Below are 21,953 nucleotides of genomic sequence, written 5' to 3'. Positions count from 1 at the left end.
CTTGTAATAATGCCCCCATCCACCCTTATCCAGTAATAATGGCCCCCATCTTGTAATAATGCCCCCATCCACCCTTATCCTGTAATAATGCCCCCATCCTCCCTTATCCTGTAATAATTCCCCCATCCTGGGCCTCCTCCTGTTATAATGTCCTCCGTTTTGCCGCTCTATTCCAACACATTTATAACCAACCCAAATGATTCTTCTTACGTTTCTCTTACTCCCACGACATGTAATGTTCTCTCGTATAGCCTGAGCAGAGGCCAGCTTCTGACTTCACTTTGTCAGCCATGGACGGCGCATGATGTCACTGCCATGTGCTGCCCAGTCAACGTCAGCTGCCGGATTTTGATTTGCTGGCTGCTAATGCTTTTGGACAAAATACTTGCATTTAAGCACCCAAAGGTGTCTGGAATGCTAAAAGTACATACAACTTCAGTGTGTTTGTAAGTAGGCTATTTGATGAAGGTGGAGAACGGGCAGAGATGGATATCGGCGGATTTGCATCAACTAATTGTTTGCTGATTGGCGGTAATTTAAAAACTTGCTTATAAAGACAGTTCACATTTCCTATGTGTGGAGAATGATCAGTAATAGATCATTCTGTGCAAACAGGCTGCCATTGTTCTAGGCAGTACGTACTGTTTACACAGGATGATGTGCTGCCGAGGACGATGATTTTTAAGTCTTGGTTTCACCCGATTACGAGCAGCCTGTTTGCACTGACCTATTATCAGGAAAGGAACATTCCTAGGAATGCTCTGTCACAATAATCTGCCAATGTAAGTCCATCTTAAAGGCCCCGTTACACACAACGATATTGTGAACGATATCGTTGCAACGTCAACAGTTTGGTGAAGTTGCAGCGATGTCGAAACAACATCGTTGCGTGTGACATGTAGCAACGATCAACGATCAGTTGGCTGATCATTAATCGTTGCCTAATAGTCTGGGCCATAATTCTGTCGTTGGTCTCTCGCTGGGCAGCACATATCGCTGCGTGTGACAGCGAATGACCAACGATCAGCGACGCTGGGAGCTGGTATCCAGGGTAAACAGCAGGTATTAAGCACCGCGCAGCTCTTAGTTACCCGCTGTTTACCCTGGATACCAGCTTACTCGCTGGTCCTGATCGCTGGTGGGTCTGTCTATGTGACAGCTCACCAGTGATCAGCTAACTATGTCCCAGCGATCCCATCCACGTCGGATCATTGTTGGGATCGCTGTGACATTGAAGCGTGTAACTGGGCCCGTAGTCTCATTGAAGGAACTGCTCCAGATCTGATGCAGGTGTGGCGCCCCTGAGGATTCAGTTGTCACAGAGGTACTGCACCTCCTCCTGAGGTCTGGTACCCCACCATCCAGGTGAGTTGGAGGCTCCTAACCACGCCCCAACACTCGCATCCCACACAGCATGGTAGTTCAGCAAAGCCACATTGCGGCTCCCTGCTTGGAGTGTAGCAGAGCACCTTTGGTGGCTCCCTGCTTGGAACACGAAACGTGCTGGGAGGTGGGTGGAGTTTAGAATACAGTGGGAAGGTTTAGGATTACAGTCAGTCAGTTAGTGTGAGGAGGGACAAGTGTGAAGACGTGTGGAGAAGCGCGCAGATTGAGCAGAGAGGAAAGGCTCATCTCCAGTGAGAGCGCATGAACTGGAGCCTGGTCTCCACGGTTGTACGGATACTAATGGTCCTGCAACAGACACCAGAGGAGTAGGAGGCTGTAAATGCACTACTCCCATCTAACACTTGGGGGCACAACAGCAACTATAATAGAGAGCCGGGACTCAGGAGAGAGGAGTCCCCGAAGCAGGCTACAGCTGTCTGCCGTACAAGTAGGGTTTTTGGGAAGATCTGTCAGGAGGCACTCCAGTGTAACTCAGTACTGGGAGTACTTCACACTTAAAAGCGCTATAAGAGGAGACGTTCAGAAAGGCACATGTTGGCGGAGTGTTGGAAGGGAGCATTCCATCTGATCTGGAGGTTGACTGAGTCCCTGACCCAGAGGATACAGCACGGAGGCGGCATCTGTGTGTGCTACAGACTGTGAGTAAAGCTTTGGAACTGCACGGCCTGGTGTCCTCCAATTATTCCTGCGCCAACACCCCCTGTACCACTACATCTGGGTAGCAGCTTCTACACTGCCTGCACCTCTCCTCTGCCCCTACATCTACACTGCCCTGGGGCTACAGCTCCACCTGTGGGGAGCTTCACCATCTTGGCTGCAACACACCACCAGCCCCAGAGGATCTGCATGCAGCGTCAGCCCAACATCCCACTTGCTGAACACCACAGGTGGCGTCACGAACTATTCCAATAACTACAAACCACCATTCAACCCCCCTTGTTACTTGGGCGCCCAGGGCCACGGACCGGGTCACTGCTGCTGTGACACATCCCCCTAACACCGGCCCGGTACCGAGTACCCCACGGCCCTGGGAGGGCGACCCACAGGTCAGTCCCTCATACAAGTAGGGTAGTTGTATAAGGGACTGATGCAAACTGCACATACCACATTCATAAAATCAACTTATTAGTAATATGTTTGAGATTTTCTGGGCAGAAAGACCGTATACATTCTGTGTGAACAAATTATTATACAGGGTACTGTTATTGGTTGGATAAGGGTTCCTCATTCCATCATGAAAAATCTGCATCAGGACTTCACATCTGTTATAAGGTGTTTATTATATTGTCTGCTGATCTGGTAAAGAGACCATTGGGCTTGTTGAAGGTTCTCATACACATTAGGCTCCCAGCTCTCTCACAACAGATGATGTCCAAGAGAGAAGAGCCCAGTATGTTGGAACTCCAATGGCTGATCCTTTGGTTATTAGGGAGATAAGCCTCTGCTAGAAAAGTCTGGCATCAGCTTTCTCATGATCATACGTCAGCCGGCGGCTTATCACAGGGAGAACAATGTGATCGGCTGTCCAAAATCAGACACGCCTGATCAACATCACTCCCAACCATCATTTGCCCGGTGCCCCCATACACATTGGACAATCGGACAAACCTATTCAAATTGGCGGGATCGGCCAACATAACTCTAGTGTGTTGTATAGCCAACTTAAACATGAGCACATGGCCGATCAGAGCGTTCCTGTGTATGGGGAGGCCGTAGCGATATCTGTCGACTGAATGATCTACTTGCCAATAGTTATCTAATGTGTATGGGGACATTTACACAACAGGTCCTGGGTAAAACGCAAATCCCACAAGCCCTATAACTACATTTCTGGTAATAAAAATGTACAGTCTAATGAAATATTTAGGTATGTTATATGGTGCTAAAAAGTGGGGTTGGCGAATACACTGTGTTCCAAATTATTATGCAAATTGGATTTAAGTGTCATAAAGATGTAATTTTTTGTTTTTCAAATAAACTCATAGATGGTATTGTGTATCAGGGCTCTTTGGATCACTGAAATCAATCTCAAACGCCTGTGAAAATTAGTTTACCAGGTGAGCCCAATTAAAGGAAAACTACTTAAGAATGATGTTCCACATTATTAAGCAGGGCACAGGTTTCAAGGAATTTAGGAAAGAAAAAGGATCTCTCTGCTGCTGAAAAGCATCAAATAGTGCAATGCCTTGGTCAAGAGATGAAAACATTAGATATTTTCCAAAAATTTAAACGTGATCATCGTACTGTTAAGAGATTGTGGTTGATTCTGAGCACAGACATGTTTGTGCTGATAAAGGCAGAATGAGGAAGGTTTCTGCCAGGCAAGTTCATCGGATTAAGAGAGCGGTTGCTAAAAAGCCATTACAAACCAGCAAACAGATATTTAAAGCTGCTGGTGCCTCTGGAGTCCCTCGAACCTCATGGTGTAGGATCCTTCAAAGGCTTGCTGTGGTGCAAAAACCTACTATTCAGCCACCCCTAAACAGTGTTCACAAGCAGAAATGGTAGCAGTGGGCCCAGACATACATGAAGACTAATTTTCATACAGTCTTGTTTACTGATGAGGGTCGAGCATCCAGGGTTGGTCCAGATGGATGGAGTAGTGGATGGTTGGTGGATGGCCACTATGTCCCAACAAGGCTGCGACATCAGCAAGAAGGTGGAGGAGTCATGTTTTGGGCCGGAATCATGGGGAAACAGCTGGTAGGGCTCTTTAAGGTTCCTGAAGGTGTGAAAATGACCTCTGCAAAGTATAGCGAGTTTCTGACTGACAGCTGTCTTCCATGGTATAAAAAGCAGAAACGTGCCTTCAGGAGCAAAATCATCTTCATGCATGACAATGCACCATCTCATGCTGCAAAGAATACCTCTGAGTCATTGACTGCTATGGGCATAAAAGGAGATAAACTCATGGTGTGGCCACCATCTTTCCCTGACCTCAACCCTATAGAGAACCTTTGGAGTATCATCAAGCAAAAGATCTATGAGGGTGGGAGGCAGTTCACATCAGAACAGCAGCTCTGGGAGGCTATTCTGACTTCATGCAAAGAATTACAAGCAGAAACTCTCCAAAAACTCACAAGTTCAATGGATACAAGAATTGTGAAGGTGATATCAAAGAAGGGTTCCTATGTTAACATGTAACTTGGCCTGTTAGGATGTTTTGGAGTTAAATAGCTTTTTGGTTCAGTGAATGTGACCTCCTAATGCTGCAAATTCCACAAATGAGCATTTTCAGTTCTTTAAAACATATCAAATGTTTAGAAATTCTACTGTGCCTAATAATTTGGAACAGTGCAATTTGAGTTTTTATTCATTTTGGAGATTATACTGTTATCATTGGGAGGTTTTTTCAATAAAATTTGATGTTTACTCTAACTGGTGATGACTTTTATTAGACTGACTGTCATTTGCACCGACTATTTAGGAAAATCATAGAAAAATATCATTTGCATAATAATTTGGAACACAGTGTATATGTTTTATTGAGAATACCAGAAAGATGCTTGGGATGCCTAACTATAACTCAGATGATGTGGAGTAAAGGATTCTGACCGGTACTGTTCCCGCAGAATGTAGCAATAACGCTACTGATCATATATCCCAACGCCAATGCCAGATAAATCTAGTTATCCCCTATCATCTCCCCTTATGGCTGCAGTAAAGGTACGCAACGTCAAGACAAAGGAAGAGCAGGAAATGAAACACATTACAAGCTGCGTGTCACTGCGGCCCGAGGTCTGCTGATTGTCATCTATAGCTCCAGAATATATAGAGTATTATTCTTCCTATACAGAATATGATATCTGCTGATATTCATTTTACTGCCCGGAGCAGATCATACATTTAAGCGGCCAGACTCCCAATAAATCAGTATCAGTTACACATTAAGCTCTATGTGGCGCCACAGGTGATACATTATTCCTTGATTTCCTTAAGATAAGATTCATTTTAGTAACTAGATAAGATGCCGACTTCAATTATTGACATGCTTTATTATACAGTATATCACTCTAGTAAAGTCAGGGAAAAAATAATATTACATATATGAAGGAAAGAAGGTGTTACTCCTCCTCCCGGACCTGTTCCTGGGACGTTGACTTTTGTCACCAGATGCCCAAGTATTCATTCTGTGAGTGGTCCAGCCACAGAGGCTGATGTAGCTGGGACCTGTGGTGCCCTCCCGTCTGGCAGCATGGATGGGTGTGCTGTAATCAGCTTTTTGCAGTGGTCTATTGGAACTCCCCACACCCCACTATAACTCCCAGCTTACAGTCTATACTACCTCTGGTTCATTCCTGTTGCTCAGCTCTAGTTCTGCCTAGTTTATTCTCGTTCTCACCTCAGCCCATTGACTGACAAATCTTCTGACTTACGATTTTGTCCCTTGGTCCTCTTGGTTCTGACCCCATACACATCAAACAATTTTTGCCAAACAATTATTCAACCTTATCTCCCTGAGAACACAAGGATTGGCTGGTGGAAATCCAATGTGCTGGATCCTTGTCTCCAGAGTTATCATTTGTCAGGCAGAATCGGGAGGTCCTTATAGACATTAGACTGTTGGCTGATCCTTCTGAGGTTCGCTCTACTGTAGTCTAATGTGTATGGGGGCCTTAGGCAACCAAAATTGTATAGTATAATTCTCTGTCTCACTCCATATACACGGAAAGAGGACCTGTTGGTCCTTTAGGACATTTCCCCTTTTCCCCTAAGAAATAACTATGGTGAATTGGACCTTTCCTCTGTTATTCCTCTTAGAAGCTTACGAATAAATTGACAGCTGGGTGTTACCATTCCTCTTGTCCCAGGAGTGTGCCCTGCTTAATCTGTATATGGCAGCACTGATAGGTCAGTGTCAGAATGGTAAAGGATACACCCCCAACTGATAACACCCAGATATCAATTATTGGGGACCCACTGGTGAAAATCTGTAACAAATATGCTGCGAGAATTCAGGCGGGAAGTCGTGAGCGGTTTCATTTAATATGAACATAGCCTTATACCTTCAAAACCATCCCCCAGGATTTTATTTGGACATGTTGTAAGGAATGTCCAATTTTTTGCTTTATTAGTTTGGAGCATACTTTCCCTTACAATCTTCTCTTGATAACCTTGATGGTTATTGCCGACTACCTATATCCAGTTATTATTACAATTACATATTACATACTGTGAAGAAACGTCTCTTTAATATGGCAATGTAATTACTATTACGTTTAGTGGTATTTTCACTTCTCAGGTGCCAGATCCTCTGTGGCACCACGTTGAACAGACATAGTTATGGCACAACACAAAGGCTGGCAGGTACAATTGTGCTAGGTGTCTGTGTGCTATCGGTATTTTACTAAAGAACTTAAATGGTTATTCTCAAAATATGAAGTTATTCCCTATCCACGGGATAACTCACTGACTGGTGGGGGTCCGACTACTGAGTTCCCCCAGCTATCACGAGATCAGGGCTCTGGAACATGAGGACCGAGCTCTGGTTAGCCCTGTTTTCAATAGAGCAGAAGTGCCCATGCTCGGCCTCTGATTCATGCATTATCTATGGGACAGTTTTCTTCAGTAGTCCCATAGACAATGAATGGAGCAGAGGTTGAGCATGCGCATCAGAAAGTTATTCCCTATTTTCGAAATAACCGTTTAGTGAGCTACCTAGTAAGTGTAAGCCAACTTCACAGGAGACACTAATGCCGAAGCTCCTTCTTTAGTTCTAGCATTCGTTTTCTACATCATTGATAAGAAAAGTGCTCCGCTTAGTTTGCCAAAAAGCTTGTCGTCTGGTAAGAAGAGATCGTTTCAAATGTGAAGCGGCAGCTGTTTCCGGCCGGGCTGACATGCATTGAAAGTAATGTTTATTTGATCTCATTGCAGCTTGAATGAACGTGACCACTTGTTGAAGAGACTTGGCAGAAAAACCCCCCCAAGCTTGTTTCGTGCTAATTCCGTCCAGCAAAGTGTATCATGTAAGTATGCGAGTGTAAATAATACTGCGGGCTGCTTCCTGTAGGCAGGTGGGGATTTGATTTTAATTAAACTGAGCATCAGGTAGAGTCGATAGGAGAGGAAGCTTTTAGCTTGGAGGCTTGAATTTACATTGTGATCTCTATCTGACCTCAGGCTAAAGGTAAGCTTTGTTAGGAAGGTAATGGCTGTTTTCTTGTGCTTGATAACAGATAAATGCATTCCGTTTCGTATTCTGCACGGGTAATACTAGATACAGGTGAATCAAAGAGCATTTCACCCTAAAATGATGCTAATCACCTGCAAATATAGCTCCTTGGCTCATTCTGCTGATGAAGGGACTTTATACTCTGAGTGATGAGATCTAGATAAATGTTTTTGAAACTGATGACTTCAAATCTGTATAGTGTCGCGAAGATGAAGAGTCCAAAGAAAAATGCATGATGCCTACAGTGAAACATGGTGGTGGCAGTGTCATTATGTGGGGCTGTATGAACGCTACTAGTGTTGGGAGCTACATTTCATTGATGGTATCATGAATTCACAGATGTAATGCTTTATATAGAAAGAGAAGATGCTACCATCACTCCGTACCCTTCGTAGATGTGCATTTTTCCAACATGACGATGATCCAAAACACACATCTGATGTATTTCTGAATAGCAAGTTTAAAGTGATTCAGTGGCCACATGTCTCCTGATCTGAATCCAACCAAAACTCCTATGGGGGATTTTGAAGAGACAAGTTGTTATCACTCTCCATCCAGCGTCCAGACTCTACTCGAGGTCATTCTTGAAGAATGGAAAAAGATAGATGTTGGAATATGTTACTGACTTGTTCATTCCATTCCTAGAAGATTTGATGCCGTCCTTAAAAATAATGAAGGTGATATAAAATAGTAGATGTAGTAGTTTATGATGTGGGGTGTACTCATTTTTGCTTCAACTAATTTGAGTATAACTGAAGATTTTGTAGTGAACGTTATATTATTAACCTTACTTTCATAGAACTATTTTTAACCCATAATATGACAGTGAGGTTAATAATATAACGTTCATTACAAAATCTTCAGTTTTACTCCAATTAGTTGATTTCCAAATTTTTTTACTAGACTGAGTTTCATAGAACAGTTTTTAACATGAAATTGATCTGGTTTTCAGTGAGGTATGGGGATGTACATATACAGTATATATATATATATATATATATAATTATAGTTAATACATTACCCATAAAATAATAATGATAATAATTCTGCAGCAAATTCCTTAGCGGTGTACTGTTCCAATTCTAAGTATTTACTAAAACAAAATACACTCTTCTTTATCGCTTACTGACTTGGGGGTTGCCTACTTTAAACTGGCCAATCATGAATGAAAGCTTTTTCTTCCACCTGCCCTATGAACATGCGTGTTTGGCACAGCCATTCTTTGGTTCTCCCTATGTATGCACGCTTATAGGCCTCCCAGCTGTTTCCAGAAACCAGATGTGAACGTAGAGTAGAAAGCCCATATATTCAGTAGATTGTCAGGGAGGGGAAGTTGTTGTATAAAGTTCTGAAAACAACAGGAGAAACGATCTAAAGTCTTATGGAGAGCAGAGTTATATTTAAAATAAGTTACTTTTTTATGGAAATTCTTGTGACAGCTATGTAGTACCCTCCCTTACAAGTGGGGGCATCTGGTCTTCTGTTAAAAGTGAACAGTTAATCTAAGTGACTGCACACTTCTGAATCATGTCAGTATGCGATGCATATGCTATCATGATTCACCAGTATTAACGGCGAGAGCAGGCGGTCACATAACCGCAAGTACGTGATTTTCATACGTCCAGTCACATTCTGACTAGACGTACCTGGTTTCTATCAATGCAAGAGAAATGAGAGAGGCCGAGCACGACTAGTCGCACTTGAGTGCATAGTATGCAAATTACCTACTTGTGATCACATGACCCTACCCCCCGCTCGCACTGGCAAATCCAGTGAATCCTGACAGCGTGCGCATGGCACACTAACAGGATTCAGAACTCTGCAGTCACATAAAGAGACTGAAAGCTTTTATTAAAAGACAAGACAATCCCTTTAAGTTTAAATTTACTCTTCAATCTCAACTAGGTCTGTTCTGTCTCTTCCAAATTTGACAATAGGAGGACCTCAAAGTCCCCTATGTGAATGGAGGAGAGGTGATTATGACTTTCATTCCTTTCTATGGTCCACAAAATGGAATGTAGAGATGGTCAAGTATGTACACTTCTGCTCCATTTACCCCGAGGACTTTGAGGCTCTTGTTCTTGCAAATGGTGGTGTGGTAATGGCAGGTACGCGGTATGCAGTGACGAGACACAAGACGGATTGAACTTTAGGTAGTAACTTTTATAGATAGATGCCGGTAGGGCTATCCTAAGCAACCAAACGAGATAACAGAAATTGTCCTCCCAGGGACCAAATACAAGCAAACACTGATTATGAGAACACGACTACTCCAGCAAAGTCCAGTCATTATAGGGCCGCGGTATGGCTGACTACAGGTCCTTAGTAATGATATGTCACTTAACCGTCCCTTGGCGTCCTGTTCGATGGTGCTTCGGCGTCGCAGCCGCTGAGCCCAGCCGCTGAGGATCTGGCGTAGTCTTCGGGCGTTCCGACACCCAGGCGAAGCAGGGGCACAACAGTCCCTAGAACAGTTTTTTGGTGGAGTGTCCCCCAGCAGAGGCAGCGGGATACCGCCTGGGAGTTGGAGAGTGGAGGCCGTAGCCCCCGGACAGGGGTGGGCAGTGGCGGTGCTGAGTGGCGGTTGGTAGGCCACCGGCACAGCCAGCGGCTGCACTAGAGGACCCGCGGCGGGCGACGGCCCGGCCCCTGCCGCGGACTGGAGCGGGGCGGTGGCGGCTGCGGGCGGCAATGGACAAGCCGCAGCCGTGGTCGGGAGGGGAGCGGCAACAGCTGCGAGCAGCAGCGGGCAGGCCGCAGCCGCGAGCTGGAGTGAGGCGGCAACGGCCGCGGGTGGCTGCTGGCAGGCCGCAGCTGCGAGCTGGAGTGAGGCGGCAACGGCCATGGGTGGCTGCGAGCAGGCCGCAGCTGCAGCGAGGCGGCAGCGGCCGCGGGCTGGAGTGAAGCGGCAGTCTTCTGTCAGTCGGCTCGGCACTGTCTCCCTGCGGTCCACCGAGAGTCTCCCTCCTGTCGCTGTCCTCCTCTCTGGTTGCTGCTCGTGATTCTAGCTCCCTGGCACTCCCACGGTCTCCTGCTCCTTCTCTCTCGTTCTGCTGACTCACTCGGCGGGGACACCTCCTCCTACAGTGGGACCCCCATCAATCATCCACCATGTTGAGGCATCATTTCTTGACACAAAACTGTCCATATATATCATATAAGTGCAGGCCACAAGGAGTGCTATCACTGGTAATGTGGATAGTGATAAATCTATGGGAATAATTGTACGAGGCTTTGGTTTCTGTTATATTTTGCCTGGTTAAATATGTAAATTACCTAATAATTTATAAATAGAACTGTATGTCTTGATGTGAAGTCAGATTGAATGATGTTTGCCAGATAAATGTGGGTTAATACCACGGCTCTTCAGGAGTGCTCTCCCGGCCGGTGACAGACACTCCACGCTCCCCTCTTCCAGCGGCGCGCCGGCGTGCAGTGTGCACGATGTGAAGCTGTGGCGTGAGATGAGCCAACAGGACCTTCGTGATGTCACCGGTCACGTGATAGATTACGGGAAGCACAGTGGACCAATTCCTCTCCGACTAGTTTCGGAAAAAACACGGTTTCCTTCACCTGATGATTACAGACTTTATTGAACCCTCAGATAATTTTAATATGGTATTCACCAAACTGCACATGGTTGGATCTTTGTAAGGCTTTAGACCCTCGTAAGAATTGCTGGAAATGAGTGGTTTGGGGAACCTTATGTCTTGTGTGATAGTCACTAACAGATGGAAGACATATGTTTTTCTATAGTGTGTATAAGGGAGATATCATGGGGCAATGACAGGAACGGGGAGGGGGTGGAGGTATCGGATTCCAAAACAGATAGCAGGTTGAACCCTAAAGAGAATGTTGAATGTCCTGGAAATCATCTGCAGGCTGGTCATATATATAAGATAGCTACTCCATGTTCTCTTCTCCGACCCTCCCCCATGCTTCTCCTGGGGTGGAAGATAAGCAGCTGCCAGATAATACTGCCTCAAAGAGTTAAGATACTGTCACACTTAAGGCCCTTTTACATTTAGCGATGCACCAGCGATCCGACCAGCGATCCAACCCGGTCAGGATCGCTGGTGCATCGCTAAATGATCGCTAGTGAGCTTTCATACAGAAAGATCTCACAGCGACGCAGCGCACGATACTTACCATTCACACACAGCGATACTGGCGTCCTCCCGCCCGCCTCCACGCATCGCTGGACGTCACAGCAGGAAGCCCAGCAGGAAGCGCCCGACAAGAAATGGAGCCGGACATTCTCGCGCGATCAGCGATGGACAGCGGGGGAGCCGGTCGCTGGTAAGTATCACACATAGCGATGTCGCTAGCAATATCGCTATAACGTCACAAAACCAGTGACGTTTTAGCGATATTGCTAGCGATATTGCTTAGTGTAAAACCCCCTTTAGCGATGCACCAGCGATCCCGACAGTGATATGACCCGGTCAGGATCGCTGGTGCATCGCTAAGTGGTCGCTAGTGAGCTGCCAAACAGGCAGATCTCACCAGCGACATAGCAGCGGTTGGCGATCGCTACTTACCTGTCAGACGAGGCGATGAAGACGTCCTCCCTCCCGCGTCCACGCGTCGCTCGTCTCCACAGCAGGAAGCTGACGACTAGAAACGACCCAGGCCGTTCTCGCGCGATAACCAGCGGGGGAGCCGGTCAGAGGTAAGTATCACACATAGCGATATCGCTAGCAATATCGCTGCTGCATCACAAAACCAGTGACGTTATAGCGATATTGTTAGCGATATCGCTTAGTGTGACGGGCCCTTTATAGAAGTTAAAATCCAACTAGTCCGACCCTTGTTTCCTCTGATCATTTGGCAGTGCCCATATTCATGTGGTTGAGGAACTGTCGATCATCCATATGCATATTATATAAACTTCGATATTCCCTATTGTGTCAATGATAGTTAATAAGCAGCTGCCAGACACTTCTTGGGCCATTTGTTGGCTTTTTCATCTCCCTGACAGCTGCCTTAATCTGCCAAGTCCATAGACATGAGATTGGTGGCATATCCCATCAGTATGGCCCACAAACTAGTCCTTGACCACCTTTTTTTAAGTCAGTGTGTGAAATATGAGTTGTTACCCTAGAGTTCCTATAACTTCTACAAATGCTACTTCCACGGTCTTCCTCCTCGGTCATATCATATTCTTCTTTCTTTTGTTACAACGTGCTATTCTTGAAATATTCTTCCAGCCTTTCTCACTTCCTTTTTTTTTGTTTTTTCTTTTTCAGACGGCTTTGCCTTTTCTCAAGAAGAACACGGCGTTGTTTCCCAGTCTCAAGTTGTCCGATCCTATGACACAACAAAACAGAGAAGTGGGATAGAATAACAAAAGATCTCAGTGACTGGTGGTAGAAATAATGAGCTTTGGACAATACTCCTACTGTTAACAGATATTTCACTAAGTTTGGCCGCAGCAGCCAAAAAACTGGGAAATCCATTTCTGTGGCCTTTGCCAATAAATTTCTTAACTTTTATTTTTATGTTCCACCAGCAGGACCTGCATGAGATTTCAATTAAACTATGCAGTACAGGTCTGTCTGGGAGCTAGGTGGTTAATATGTGTACTTTTTGCTAGGGCGCAGCCTGTTAAAAAAATTATTCTTTTGCTGTGTTCTGCTTCCGACCTTTTATTTCTTTACTGCAATTACATGCCTGTCTAGCAGCCACGTTTTTACATAGCTACCACAATGGAATTCTGCCGTTAGGGGCCATTCTTCAAGGGAACACTGTGGATTGAGAAAGGTTTGTGTTAGTAGCAAAAATGAAAAATATGAATTTAAAAGAGATTTTAAGAATGATCTGTACCATCTTTCCATTATCTATCCGTGCATCTAAGTAGGTCCACTTGGCCACCAGTTCTAAGAGCAGACCATTTAACCAACTAAATTAAATGGATATTTCCCGTCATAGGAAGCAAATGGGAAAAATTACACACTGAGCTTGTTCAAGAATGAATAAAAATCACAAAAAAAATCTTTTTGAGTCAGTAAAGTCTTATTTGTTTCAACAGAACAGCTTGAAACTTTACATTTTGGTGTTACATTTCCTCAGTTGATGGAGGTATGATTGTAGATCCAAAGTTGACCATATATATTAGATAACTGCAAGCCAAAAGATAAAGCTATCATCTGCTGGCCAACATGTCTTGTAGGGGAGGCCATACACATTGGAATAATAATGTCAACCAAACCCATTAATATCAACCATCTAATGTGTGTGACTTTCCCCCAAAGGAACATGTCTGCAGCAAAGAAGAACCGACTGTTGGATCTCAACATCTAGGAGGGAATGGATTGGTTGCCTATCTCCAAGCTGGAAAGCAAAAGAATACCGAGTTCTGTTTGATTGTCACCTATGAACATTGGGTTGCCATTTTTTAACAGATCTATAGTTGAAGATTTACTTAAATCTCACATCTGACATTCATGACCCGAATACAAGCTACGATATCCAGACTGAGTGCAGATCTCCTGACCCAAAACCTCATGTGTGTCTATAGGGCTATTGATTTTGGGTCAGGACACCCATGATTGGTCCCGACATCAGAGTCCTTACTTAGGCCATAAACTTTGCACATGTGAATATCCTAATATTTATATCTTGTTCTTTTCTAGGAGCATAGAACGCCTCCACGCAGTCCACTATAACCTATTATGCATTTCTATTCACTTACAATACAGCAAAACCACTTAGAAAGTAATGTTTATGTCAACTAATTCTGAGTGGTCCATCCTTTGAGCTCCTTTATTCCAAGTTTAAGTTTTGATTATACTTTTATAGCCGTATACTTAGACCCTTCAGCTAATCTAAGGCGCATTTACACTGGGCGATTATTCCTAGGAACACTTGTTTCACGATAATCACACAATGTAATCAGGCTGCCGATTACCTGATGAACGAGAAAACGCTCATTCATAGGGTGAAATAATATTTTTTGGTTGCCCAAAAGATCATCGTTCTTGGCATCACATTGTTCAGTGTAGACAGGTCCCGCGCTGCCCAGAACAATGGCGGTCTTTGCTCACTTAATGGTGATTAATTGTTCTATACGCATCTAAAGCGGGATCGGCCATTGACCAAAGGGCCAGAGTTGCGAAAATCGATATACTCAACTCTAATTAACTTGCATTTTATTGTTGTTTCATGACAGTAGCACTTCATTTGGGTCAAAATTTATTTCAGGGCTTGCTTTTAGGATCTAGCAGGCAATAATTAGTACATTAACACAACATTACTATGTACAGCACTTAATATATATATTGGTGCTATTTATGTGCCAGTTTTTGGCCAATTGCTTGACTACAAAGCTTGTATGTATCATATATTACCTTGGAGCTGGCAATTAATTGGAAACTTGGCAGACAACTTTTAATAAAATCTACATCTCCGCTTTCACACTTTTTTTTAGTAACTATAAGGTTCTTTTTGCTCAACGACATCAGAGGAAAAATATAAAACCAACAGAGACAATAAATGGCCACACGTGCCTATCAGTCTCCATATCAGACTTATTGGACCTATCACATTGTGTTACCTGCAGTCTCAGCGGACATTTCCTCTATATGTATGACATATGGTGTTATATTTATTTATGGACTATATATTTTGGTTTACATTTTGGTTTTGCAAAAATGTACTTAGCATTCCGCAAATAAAAATAAAAAATTGCCTTTGAAGTTGCTGATGTTTCTTGTTAGTGAAAGGAAATGGGGGTGACTAAAATTATGATAATTTACGGGGCACAACTTGTGGGACGGTATACTGGGGTCCAAATATTTGCAAGCAAAAAGTCATTAATAATAACTTCCAGTGTGCTAAAGGATAAGTGGTCAGAAAACCTATATGAACTGGACTAGCTAAGGATTGTCAGCGTTTTAGTGTGCTGGCATATGTAAAATTTTTACATAAGTGCCCAGGATCTTTAATCCGTCCAGATGCTCTTATGCACCATAAAGGTGTCCACTGTTTGGAATCCAAAAAGTACGCTCAGTAAGGGTCTATCTACACAGAACGACCGAGTGCACTAAACGACTGCCATTGGTAAACATTTATTGATCGGTGATGGTTTACTAGCCTTTTTACACTGGAAGACCACGGAAAACAATGCTCACTGAACGATCTGGAATAGATCGATTAAAGCGCAAAAGCCGTCATGGTTCTTGTCGTTGCCAATCCTGGCGAGGCACCATCGAGAATGATGATCTTTGGCACTGCACAAAAGTACATTCAAGCCAATTAATGAGAAAATTTCAGTGTATATGAAGTTTAAAAGCAACTCTCAATCTCAAGACCAGAGCCATTGATATATCATGATATTTATCTACCCAAGACTTTCTCCTTCAAAATCAAATACATGTGAAAAGCTGAACCTGATCAGATGATCACCACGATGGCTCCAATCTGAAAAGCGTCTATAATGACACCAACGTGAACAATTCCAAATACTTAAGGTAAAATAGCTTTCACTTGGGTAGATTTCAGCCAACTATGCATTACATCGACAACTATTTATCTATTGAGCTTTCTCCACTAAAGTCAACTGGTTTGGAGAACCTGTGAAGATCAGCTAATCATGACGGTGGGCCCATTCTGAAACAGTTTGTTATAACTCAACCCCCTTAGACTATTTTTTTCCTTTTAGCCTTGATGTTTGGCTGATCATTTTGAAAGTATTCTTCCAAAGGTTTCCCAGTAAAAATGAAATTTTTCCAAGTGGATCAGCTGTCCTAACTATGTGATTTATTGGAGCACTTTAATTCTTCGTTAATGGAGGTCACTAACGTTGATGTTCTCTCTCTAAGCTATTTTGCATATGGTACTGAGGCAGAAGTCAATGAGAATTGCATATGGCTCCTATCACTTGGTCATTGACAGCGTGACACAGGGTAGCACTTTATCAGCATTTTAGGACAGTAAAGTAAACTTATGATAAGCCTGGAGATCCTCCCAGGTCAGGACCTCACATTCTTCCTGCCTAAGTGTATCTAAGTAATCAGATTCACTGACCTTGATCTGTGTTTTTTTTCTTTTGCACAAAATTATTCTCTCTGTAACATTCATTGAATATAAAAAAGCTCGACTTTACCTGATATAAAAAGGCAAAGAAAATCTAGATTATTAATTAAAGATATTGTCTCTATTCTTGGTAATTTCATATGTAAAAATACATAGAAAAATATATAGCGACTGACTGATCTGTGTAAAATTCTCTCTAATTGATGGGATTTTCTATCTGATGGCAAATTGGCAAAACAGATAAATAATAATAATAATAATTTTATTTCTATAGAGCCAACATATTCCGCAGCACTTTACATTATAGAGGGGACTTCAACAGACTATAGACAGTACAGCATAACAATAATCAAATATATCAAAACAGATACCAAGAGGAATGAGGGCCCTGCTCGCAAGCTTACAATCTATAAGGAAAAAGGGAGACACGAAAGGTGGATGGTAACAATTGCTTTTATTGTTTGGACCAGCCATAGTGTAAGAATCGGGTGTTCCTGTTGCTGCATGAAGCAGTTAACAGTCTAAATATGTACAGACACAGAGGGCTATTAAATGCAAAAAGCATGTGAGAATATGATGCGAGGAACCTGGTTATGGTAAAAATTTTGAATGAGCCACACAGGGATATTTAGGTTAATGCGTGAGGCGATAGGCCAGTCTGAACAAATGCGTTTTTAGGGCACGCTTAAAACTGTGGGGTTTTGGGATTAATCGTATTAACCTGGGTAGTGCATTCCAAAGAATTGGCGCAGCATGTGAAAAGTCTTGGAGACGAGAGCGGGAGGTTCTGATTATTGAGGATGTTAACCTCAGGTCATCAGCAGAATGGAAGGCACGGGTAGGGTGGTAGGCCGAGACGAGGGAGGAGATGTAGGATGGTGCAGAGCCATGGAGGGCTTTGTGGGTGAGGGTAATAAGTTTATACTGAATTCTGGAGTGGATGGGTAGCCAGTGTAAGGACTGACACAAGGTAGAGGCATCGGTAAAGGTATTGCCTTATAATAACAGCTCCTCTGTTGGGCATCATTGAAGTCAAAGAAGTCAGCTCTTGCTGTTGCAGATCTGGCCAGTCCAGGAATGGATACTACTGGACAATTGCAGGGGTAAATTTCCAAATTTATACCATGTTCCATCAGATACCTATTGTGGAGAAAAGTACTGGGATCCAATATCTTATTCATTGAAATTAAGTTTTTCATTAAGTTCCATTGTATGTATAAAATCTGGCCCCCCGCCATGTCATCTGCCTTTACTAACGTGCGACAGAATGGATCTTTGTAAAGAGCTCACTGATATCAGTGTGATTCTATAATAGAACATCACAAGTCAGGTCATGACATTTGTTCCCTCCTAAATATTCCACCACTTATAAATGGTATCATTAAGTAGTGGAATGAACTGCAGAAACTCAACCATGAAGTGGAGACCATGTACATTTACAGCGCAGGGTCACGGAGTGCTGAAGACAGGTACGGACTGGGGCTGAAATTCAGCCCAGGCATTTGACATCACACAGGCCCATGTTGTCCCCGTCCCCAAGCAACAGATGGGATATATTACTAGTAATATTACTCTGGATAGAGAACATGGATTCTGCTAACAACATAGCAGACAAGGTACACAACCAGATAGGCCCTTCTGGTATTTTCCAGAATTGCCAGATGGCCAGTCCGGCACTGGCTGAAGAGCAGAGGGCAGAATGTCACCAAGGCTCTGCTGACTCTATAACTACAGAGTCCAAACCTCCTCTGGTATGCATGCAATCCTAACATCATCTAGCAAAATGCCGCATGTCAGATGGAGTGGTACAAAGCTGCCACCATTGGAGCAGTGGAAACATGTTCTGTGGAGTCATGAATCATGCTATTTTGACTTGCTTTTGATAAACAAGTCTGAGTTTGGAAAATACCAGGAGAACATTACCTGCTTGATTTCATTGTGCTCACTGTACAATTTAGTAAAGGAGGGATAATACTTTGGGGTTGATTTTCAGGGATTAAAAGCCTCCTTAAATCCAGTTAGTACCAATACATTTTGGAAAATTGTAGTTTTTAATTTTGTAGGAACAGTTTGATTTAGGGAAGGCCTTTTTCTTTTTGTCATGACTGTGCCCAAGTGCTCAAAAAAATGTTCATAAAGACAAGGTTGGGTGAGTTTGATGTGGAAGAACATGACTGGCCACATAGAGCTTTGATTTCACCCCAATCGAACAACATTGGGATGGATAAGAATGTTGGTTGTGAGCCCAGCCCTCTCCTCCAACATTCAGTGTCTGATCTCCAAAATGTTCTACTGTATGAACGGGCAAAAGTACCTACAGACATCTACAAAGTCATGTACAAAGCCTTCCGAGAAGAGTGGGAGCTGTAACAGCTGCAAAGTGGGAGCAGCTAAATATTAATGCCTATGGATTTAGAGTGCGATATCTTAAAATCTCCTGTAGGTTTAATGTGTAAGTGTCCAAATACATTTGTCCATATAGGGTATGAAATAGATAAAAGTGAATGTGGCCCAATAATGCCTTTGGGCCCAGTGCGCAAATGTTTATTCCCTCCTTGGCTTACTGGATATACTTAAGGAAGAGGTCCTTCGGTTTGAGAACATCTGGTGGGCTGTAGTACAATCACCGTAGATAAGGCTTCTGGTAATACGAAATGTAGTCATACACCAATTCTACACACAATGTCTTTTTAAGGACAGCGCCTTTTTTCCCAAAGCATTTTTTATCATTTCTTTAGTTGATCCCTGAATGCTTTTTTTATGTTTCTTTGTTTGTTTTTTTATTTTTACTTCATTTTCTTTGGCGGCGTCTCTTTTTTACTGACATTTTTCCAGATTTTTTTTTTTTTAACTCCATGGAATAACTAAGGAACCACTATCTGTTTTTGTAGCTAAAACATTGGCAAAATACTTAGGCCTTTTTCACACTTCAGTTTTTTTACGTCAATCAAAATCCGCCGTTTTGCAAAAAAAAACGGATCCGCCATTTTTCCCATTGACTTGCATTGCGGCGGATTTTGACGGATAGTCATCCGTTGCATCCATTTTTTGACGGATCCGTCATAATTTTGGCGTCCGCTGTCTTGAGTGGACGGACAATGAAACGTTTTTTGTGTGCGTTTAAAGAGCGGATAGCAACGGATCTGTCGCTGTCCGCCATGCGTTATAATGGACGCCTATGGACGGCGGATCCATTGCCAACTGTTAATTGACGGAATCCGCAAACGGATTTGCCTTTTTATACTGAGCATGCCTGGAAGAATTTCCTTATTTGACCCCAAATCCCGTTCTGGCAGCAAAAAATTCTCTCTCTCTCTCTCTCTCTCTCTCTCTCGCTTTCGCTCTCTCTCTCGTCGTGTTACTTTAAATTTCACGCTCTAGCTGCTATAGCGGATCCGTCAAAAACCGTATCCGGTGGCATTCCCATTCCCATTCTGGCGGATTTTGACTGACATCAAAAAACTGAAATGTGAAACAGGCCTTAGAAAGATGCCCAGAAATCTTTTATGTGTCTTTTGAGTCTTACCATTGACTTCTGTTCTAAAATATTGAGCGCCTTCGAGTGGAAAACACCGGAGGAATCAACCGCTCAATTATTTTGACTGCTTGACATATTTGGAAACCTAATCTGGTTAAAAGATGCTCAAAACCCTGAACATAGTCGTTTTTACACAGAAATGTTCATTCTTTTGAGCACTTCTTGAGTGCTTTTTAAGGCGGTTTTTCAGAGTGGAACCCTTCTGAAAAAGATGTGTGTACAGATCCTTAGGAAACCATTGGAATCATTGCTTCTAGGTGAGAATACTTCTGCATTACAACCTATACAGGGGCAGCAAACAGCAGTACACAGTGATGGTACTCCATCAACGCCCCATGTTGTGTCCATATTCAAGGATCTGCTTTGTGTATGGTGCAAAAAAAGTGAAATTTTTCACAGCACATCTACTCTTATTTATGCAGTGTTTTTTTATTATTATTATTTTCGCATCTACCATCCTATTTGGGGCTCCTGCATCTCCTATTGCACATTCATATAACAAAATGATATGGTTTTCCAGGACAATTTTGAGATAATTGAGATGTAAGGGATATAAGGTGCATTTACAGTTCATTGATTTGTTGGCTGGAGATGAAAAGATTATCTTCTGCTGAAATTAAAGCAGAATTGTCTAAACGGACATTCTACCCACTGTGTATTTATCCCGTGAATGTTCCCTAGAAACCCAGTAAACTGCAGAGACCTCCAGTATAAATGCCGGTTTGTTATAATTGTCTAATACCAACAATTTTGCTAACTCGATTGAATTAAAAGACAATAACCAAAGTATTTGGAGGTAAACGGGAAAACTTTACTTGTTATTTGCTGACGGGATCTTGCCCTCGTTCACCGCTATTTATTAAAAAAGAGCCGTGTTATTTCAGTAAAAAATACTTGTAATTCTCATGGGATAACAATTTTGCAGCATCCATGCTTAGAAATCGGCATTGTGCTATTGCTCTGTAATTCCTCCTAGATATGGATGATTGAAATGGCAACTGGGTGTTACTAATCCCTTTATCAAAGGGGTGTGTCTGTCACTGCCAGCCCTAATTGGACAACATCATGGAGTAGGCAGGGACACCCCCCAACTGGTGACTCCCAGTTGCCAATTTATTCAGATATTTCTAGGAGGAATAACAAAGTAACTGCACGACACAGAGCTCTCAAAAAAAGCTGATCCAGAATTGTCTTGTCTTTGGGAATAGAAGTAATTAGTAAAATAGAAAAGTCAGGAACCTTAAGTCATCTTTAAGCCCTTGGTGATAAAAAGTCATTGTAGGTTCACATGTGTGTAGCAGGCTCAGAAACTGAGCAATTTTATACAGCTGGCAACTGACTGTAAAGGGGCCTTTACACATAGCGATATCGCTAAAGGGTCACCAATTTTGTGACGCAGCAGTGATATTGCTAGCGATATCGCTATGTGTGATACTTACCTCCGACCGGCTCCCCCGCTGTCTGTCGCTGATTGCGTGAGATCGTGCAGCTCCATTTCTCGTCGGGCGCGTCCTGCTGGCGCTGACGAGCGACGTGTGGACGCGGGCGGGAGGACGTCTTCATTGCCGCATCTGAAAGGTAAGTAACGACCACTGCCGCGTCGCTACATCGCTGGTGAGATCTGCCTGTTTGGCAGCTCACTAGTGACCATTTAGCGATGCACCAGCGATCCTGACCGGGTCCTATCGTTGTCGGGATCGCTGGTGCATCGCTAAATGTAAAGGGGCCTTAAAAGTGTGACCGGAGCTAGGTCAGATCGATGTTGTTTAGCCATTTAGATACCAAAGCCAATTACTG

The 21,953-nt window shown here is 43.2% G+C and overlaps 1 protein-coding gene across 1 annotated transcript in view; it reads left to right on the top strand.

Moving 5' to 3' along the window:
- The window catches only part of ATP8A2 (ATPase phospholipid transporting 8A2), a 1,255,085-nt gene extending 1,239,803 nt beyond the window's left edge, over positions 1-15,282 (top strand). Inside the window, exons 36-37 of the mRNA XM_073583121.1 lie at positions 7,285-7,376; positions 12,832-15,282. Coding sequence (XP_073439222.1) covers positions 7,285-7,376; positions 12,832-12,929 — 190 coding nt within the window. The 3' untranslated portion in view covers positions 12,930-15,282. The remainder of the gene's footprint in view (positions 1-7,284; positions 7,377-12,831) is intronic.
- The last annotated feature ends 6,671 nt before the right edge of the window (positions 15,283-21,953 follow it).

This window comes from Dendrobates tinctorius, unplaced genomic scaffold (genome assembly GCF_039654945.1).
Source record: "Dendrobates tinctorius isolate UK_male_01 unplaced genomic scaffold, ASM3965494v1 ptg000075l, whole genome shotgun sequence".
NCBI classification, from domain to species: Eukaryota; Metazoa; Chordata; class Amphibia; order Anura; family Dendrobatidae; genus Dendrobates; species Dendrobates tinctorius.
Note: the sequence above shows the minus strand (reverse complement) of the source record. Positions and strands in the feature narration are given on the sequence as shown.